At 56.8% G+C, this 6,002-nt stretch overlaps 1 protein-coding gene across 2 annotated transcripts; it reads right to left on the bottom strand.

The window, feature by feature from the left end:
- Positions 1-297: 297 nt before the first annotated feature.
- LOC103922022 (cytochrome P450 1A5-like) lies at positions 298-4,487 on the bottom strand. Of its 2 annotated transcripts, none has more exons than XM_009330091.1 (7): positions 4,364-4,487; positions 2,868-3,734; positions 2,319-2,445; positions 1,666-1,755; positions 1,454-1,577; positions 966-1,052; positions 298-716 (listed from the first exon to the last, which is right to left on the bottom strand). In XM_009330091.1, exons 2-7 carry the CDS (start codon positions 3,723-3,725, stop codon positions 410-412), a joined length of 1,593 nt encoding a protein of 530 aa, XP_009328366.1. In that variant the 5' UTR covers positions 3,726-3,734; positions 4,364-4,487; the 3' UTR covers positions 298-409. The 2 variants fall into 2 exon arrangements, with proteins under 2 accessions (XP_009328366.1, XP_009328368.1); XM_009330093.1 differs by having other exon boundaries at positions 319-716; positions 4,446-4,476.
- Between the last annotated feature and the right edge of the window lie 1,515 nt (positions 4,488-6,002).

The following is a 6,002-nucleotide window of genomic DNA, read 5'->3' as shown; positions in this document are numbered from 1 at the left end:
GCCAAGATCTTAAACATCGACGGGGGCCGTGGGAATATGGCATGGGTTGGCTGTCCTTTGGCTATCAAAGAGCGACTCTAAAAGAATACAATGGTATTCAGACGATCTGGTTTGGGGCACGTTCCCTTTCCCTCTAGCAAAAGACAGTTCACACCCCCCATAAATGTGCTTTGTGGTAATAAGACCCGAGGTGATGGAATATCCAACATTTGATGGAATATCCAACGCTAGAAATGCTGGGAAATGAAAAAGGCAAGCAATGCTGCAAAGCGAACAAGATACGACAGGCGTTTCGACGGCTTCAGTTTATTCTATCATCCCATAAAGTTGTACCAGGCCCAGCTTTGCTACAAGGACACCCAGGTCTTTGCCCCCCTGGCGGTGTCTGGGCAATGGATGAGCCCACCGCTCAGCTGATGCTCTTCATGGGGAAGCGCTGCTTGACCTGGAAGTGCTCGCACCTTTTGTGCTTCAGGAACAGTCCATAGAGCGGCGTCATGTCCACTTTCTTGCCATCGCAGACACTGAACTCCAGCTGCTGGAGCAAGGTAGACAGGAAAAGGAAGACCTGCCACCTGGCAAAGGGTTCCCCAATGCACTTCCTTTTCCCCAGGCCGAAAACCAGCACCTTCTCCCCATCCACTTTGTTCACCTCGGTCCCTTCAGCATTCAGGAAACGCTCTGGGTTGAAGGTCAGTGGGTCCTTCCAAAGTTTCCTGGAAGGGAAAACATCAGATGCTGAGATGGTGTCTCCTGGCCACGGGAGTACAGGAGGACACTGGAAGGTGGTCGCTCAGAGGGATCAGGGGGAGCTGTCAGTAAGAATATCCCTGAATTTAGTAGATACCTCACCTGCTCCCTTTTCTCTCAAAGCAGGTTGGCCCCATGCCTGCCCAGGGAGATAACTGTGCAGGAAGGGGCCTGCATGTCGCCGCAGGAGGCTTTCTGCCTCTGAAGGTACTTACTCATCATGATTCACTTGCCACTGATTGACAAACACGCAGCGGTCCTTTGGGACGTAGTAGCCGTTCAGCACCGTGTCCCTGGTCGTGCTGGAGAGAGAAATGACTGTGAGAGTTTGGGAAGCAAGAAGGCTCTTCTGCATCCTCAGGGGACTATTAGTTTACTCCTGATGCTGCTGAAGTAAGGACGCGGCCCAAAGAGAGGGCTTTATGCGGGGCAGTTGCACTGTCTGTGAGCTGGATTGGGCAACCCCTACCTGAGCTGGGTGGAGTATCTTCAGTGAAGTCAACAGAAGGCAAGGATTGCTCTTTGGGAGCTCCCACATTGCCCTGCGCAAGAGCTGCGAGCTCCCCGCGTCCATGAAGAAGCCATCATTCTACGAGCCGATAATAATCTCCCTGCCTCTCACCACGCCGCTGCCGGCGTGGCTGTAACGAGATGCCCCAAGTCCACCTTGTCCCTCCACCTCCTTTGCAACCCCAGCACTTGCCTGTGCGGGATGGTGAAGGGCAGGAAGGAGGAGTGCCTGAACATCTCCAGGATAAAGGCTTCTGTGTAGGGCAGCGTGCCTCGGTCCGACAGCCTCGGTCTCCTCTCCTGGCCGATGGTCTGGTCTGCGGGAGGTCGAGAGGAGGGAGCGGACTGGGGTCAGCCCTCGCCAGAGAGGTTTTGACCCCGGAGGCAGCGGGCTCATGGACTCACCGAGTTCTTCCTGGATCCTCTTCTGGATGTCGGGGTGCGTCACGAGATACATGAGGCTCCAGGATAAGGCAGTTGTCACGGTGTCAAAAGCTGGTCAAAGAGGAAAGCATGGAGATGAGGTCTGTACAACACGCAGGGCACGTGCCTTGGCTTGCTGCCTAACCATCACATGGAGCAGTCTTGGATGGCTAAGAAGGCAGAGGACATCCTGGGCGCACAGTAAGACTTGGGTTTCTATCCTGTCGGAGAAACCTTTGCTAAAATATTCTGCTGTCATTCATCCTGATTCACCCTTGGGTTAGGTCAGGTTTGTATAACTTCTCTGGAATCGGGGGAGTTTCCACAGGGTAACTCAAAGACGAATCAGTCGATAGACATCTCCCTCAACCAGGAAAAGCCACCCTGGCTTGTGCAGCTTGACTGAGCTACAAGCCGTGCCCTTTGCTTTTCCCTGAAGCCTCTTTCCAGAACTAATGTCCCATGCTGGTCTCTCGGGGTGTCCCTGGAAGGACCAGGAAGACCAGCGAGCAGGAGAACGAGTGCTTAGACCCAAACTGGCTGCCCGGTGTTGGACAAAGATGGGTCAGACAGAGCTATAACACGAGGAGGCTGAGAAAATCTGCAGTAGCTGAGGGACCGGCGAGAAAAGATACCTGCTCCAAAGAGGTCATTCACAAGGTTGACGATCTTCTCCTTAGGGATCTGCGCGGCAGTATTTGCTTCCATTTTTTTCTCCAGGCACTGCTCAATGAGAGAGTCAGTGATGTCTCGGATGTTGTTCTGAGAGGAAGAGAAGACAAGTCATGGCAGCAGAACCAGCAGAGGAATGGGTGTTACTGAGCAACAACCTGATGCTGGGGGAGCCCAGGGTCATACGAGCTCTGGAGAACATCACCTTTCAGCCCCCATGGTCCCTACTGCTCTTGCAACCTGTGAAAACAAGGAGATGGTTCTCCAGGGAACCTGAGGCACAGATCGGATGTTCAACCAACAAACCCGGCCCTATCGCACAGGGCCGTGGAGGAGAAGGAGAGACTACAGGTGAGCGAGACTACAGCTGGACTTGCTAAATGCAGCAATACCTGCAAGAACGTAGATGTCCATCGATGCTTGGCTGCAAGAAGAAAAACAGCTCGCTCGCAGAGAGGGGCAAAGAGCGGGGACGCATCTCTGGTGCAGGTGAGGGTCCTGCAAGCTCTTACCTTGTCATAGGTCTCGTAGTGCTCTTTGACAATCTTCTGCAGGAAATGGAGGAATCGCTTGTTGAAATCTTTAAATAAACTCATGGTGCGGCTGGGAAGATACTGGAGCACGGGGATGAAGTCAGCGGGGTTGCCAGCAGCAACCACGTCCCCAAACTGGTCACTTACATTCACTATATTGAGCAGCTCTTGGTCGTTGTGGTCGTAACGCTTGCCAAAGCACATGGCACAGATGACGTTGGCCACAGAGACCACCAGGTACCGGTAAGGGTCAAAGCTCTTCTCCTCATCCATCAGCTGCAGGAACTTGGTGACCAGGTAGTCGGCCTCCTTGGAGACGTGTTCCTCCAGGGCAGGTGGAGAAGAGGAGGTGGGGCTGGGGGCGATGGAGAAGGTCTTCAGGGCGTTCTGGGCCAGCTTTCTGCGGGCTTTCCACACCTCCCCTGAGTCGGGGCTGAAGGCCAGGCTCTGGCCATCCGCAACATGGCGGAAGCTGTAGAGGTCAGGGCGCCCCATGAAGTCTTCTCCTTGCTTCACCAATGCTTGCCTGATGGTGTCCAGCCCGCTCAGCACCAGGACGGGCCGGGTGCCGATCCTGACCTGCATCACGTCCCCATACTTCTGGCTCAGCCTGGTCAGGACCAGGTGCGTGTCCTTCCTCAGCTCCAGCACGTTGCCGAGGACGGGGTAGCCCCTGGGTCCTGGGGGGTTCTTCAGCCCCTTGGGCACGTGCTGCCGGAGGGACTGGATGAGCAGGAAGACCAGGCAGAAGACGGCGGCCACGAGGAGGACCTCGGTGGCCAAGACAACGCCTTGGCTTCCCACCAGCGACATCGCAGCCTTCATCGCTGCCGGCATGTAGGAACCCTACGGGAGTTAACCAGAATCGTGGCGAAGAGCCAGGATTAGCGAGAGGTTGAGTCCCGCAGATGTTCCTGACGGTGAGAAAGGGCACCAAGTGCCCTTAAACAGTTCAGGGTGATGGAGCTGCCTGTGCAGCACTTTGGGGCTTTCAAGGGACGAAAGTTGGAGACCTATAAAGACTCCAAACACACCCATTGCTTTAGGGGGACCTTGCCTGCCCTGAAACCTCTGAGGGCACCCTTTCCCCTGCAGAATAGCCCAGCACCCGTTGGCACAGCCATGGCTCCTGCTCAGGGAAGACGGTCTGTTTGCAATGAAGCACAGAAAACTGCAGCTCAAAAAAGCGCCAGGAGGCAGGAGGAGAGGAACAGCAACTCCTCAATGAAGCTGGCCCCATGTCCACCAAATCTGTGAGGATTTATAGCCGGGAGGCTGGATCTGCTGGGTGGCCACCAGTGCGTGGAGGCACGGGGAGCGGGAATGCCACGGGGCTGCCCTGCAGGAACACACAGCTCGCTGGGTGGGCAGGGGAGGGAGGGGAGAGGCTCGTGCATGAATTTCTCCTTCAGACCCAAATATGACCTTCCCGGTCCTATATCCATGTTCAAACACACACACACGTTGTCTCCTACCTGCAGGTCCTTGCGATAGACAGGGCTGGTTTTACTGCCCGTGGCTCCCAGCAAAGATAGGCAGAGGGTGTCTGGCAGCTGCCTGCCCTGGGGAGCAGAGGGGATCCTCTTCTGCTGCCCGGACCTTCTTCTCCTGCTGCCGGGAAGGCCACGGCTTTGTACGTGCTCCCGTCGTCACACGGCCAGGTGCTTATCTCTGGGGGGTCACGGCACGAAAGCCCCGGGGAATAGCTACCCATTAACAAATGGGGCCGAGCTTGGCTGGAGGCAGCCCAAGAAGCCGGGGAAGATATTTCCTCAGCTCCCACAGGCTCTGTGGGACGAATGGCGACTTGTCCTCTTGCCCAGGGCACGTGCCTGCCCTAGAGCCCAGGACGGGGAGGCAGAAGGGGGTCCCCAGGACAAGGAGGCAGAAGGGGGTCCCTAAGCCCTGCCCTGGGGAGGATGGAGGACACGCTCTCGGCATCGCTGCCCCGTGGGATGTGGGTGCCAGCATTTCCCCCAAAGACCTTTCCTGGGCTGACCAGACTGCTCCCGGCACACAGGGAGGGCTGTCACCTCCATGGCCACTCTGGTGGTGCTGGGAGCTGCAGACTCCGGCTGCTTCCAGCAGCGAGGGGATGTGTTTGCAGCAAGGCATCCGTGGCCACAGCCCTCTCCATCCCTGGGGAATCAGCTGGCAGGTCCCCGTGCCCCAGGACTGGTGGTGGCAGGATCTTCTGGCCCAGCGGCAGAGCCAGGCTCAGGTTAACGATTGCCCAGGTTCGCGTGAGAAGGCGGCTGGCTTGCTTCCCCCGGCTCCTCCGTGGCAAACAGGCAGAGAGGGGGAGGAGTGGCGGGGCAGAGGGGAGGAGGTGAGCCAGAGAGATAGGAGAGGTGAAAGGGGCAGCACAGGGCAAGGCTGGGGCAGTTCACCCCTCCGAAAACACAGCGTGCCAGCCGGCAGGAGATGCGGGAGCGAGCGGGGCTGCTGCTCGAGCTAGGGCAAAATTCAGGGCTTTGGGAAGTGCAGGCAGGATGAGCTGGGAACATTAATTAGCCATAAGGAATGAGCCAGAGCTTTGGGGTTTGGCCCTAAGTTTCATTCAATCTTTGAAAACTACAGTGGGAATTTGGCCCAGGTAAAAGCTGAGCTAATATTTAATAAAGGCTTTCAACATCTGGTCTAATCAGGCTCATTAATAGCAATGACATCGTTCATTAACGCTTGGCAAGAACACTTACAAAACCCCGGCTGCTAATACTCATTCTGATAATTGCCAGGCACCTCGCAGACCTGCCAGCCCTGGCTTCGCCGGGCGATGCCTCCCAGCGAGGAAGATGTTTGGGAGCACTTTGGGGGAGGCAGGCTGGGGTTTCACAGGAGCAGGGCAATGCTGGGCTTGTCTCGCGGGCTGGATCCGGCGGTCGTCTCCCATCCCTGTGGATCTACCCGGCTCCGCTGCATGGGGGTGGGCAGACTGACGCCCCCCAGGCAGTATTTCAGACCTCGGTGGCCTTGCACTGACGGAGAACCCGCACCGGCCTCTCCTGATCCATCATATCCCAAAGCACTGCAGAAGCTGGGGAGGGTCCTGGGGCCGCATCAGGAACCCCAGAGGGGTTCCCCAGGACCCACCTGCCCCTCTTCCATCCCCCC

Source organism: Pygoscelis adeliae, unplaced genomic scaffold, assembly GCF_000699105.1.
Source record: "Pygoscelis adeliae isolate BGI_AS28 unplaced genomic scaffold, ASM69910v1 Scaffold298, whole genome shotgun sequence".
Lineage (NCBI taxonomy): Eukaryota > Metazoa > Chordata > Aves > Sphenisciformes > Spheniscidae > Pygoscelis > Pygoscelis adeliae.
This window is presented reverse-complemented; position numbering and strand designations above follow the sequence as displayed.

What these genes read in the sequence shown, in the direction of transcription:
- LOC103922022 (XM_009330091.1), bottom strand. Translation starts at nt 3,725, where the DNA reads ATGCCGGCAGCGATGAAGGCTGCGATGTCGCTGGTGGGAAGCCAAGGC. An exon ending in ACTACGAGACCTATGACAAG is followed by an intron (nt 2,446 to 2,867) that starts GTAAGAGCTTGC and finishes TCTTCCTCTCAG; the next exon opens with AACAACATCCGAGACATCAC. An exon ending in GAGGATCCAGGAAGAACTCG is followed by an intron (nt 1,578 to 1,665) that starts GTGAGTCCATGA and finishes GACCTCCCGCAG; the next exon opens with ACCAGACCATCGGCCAGGAG.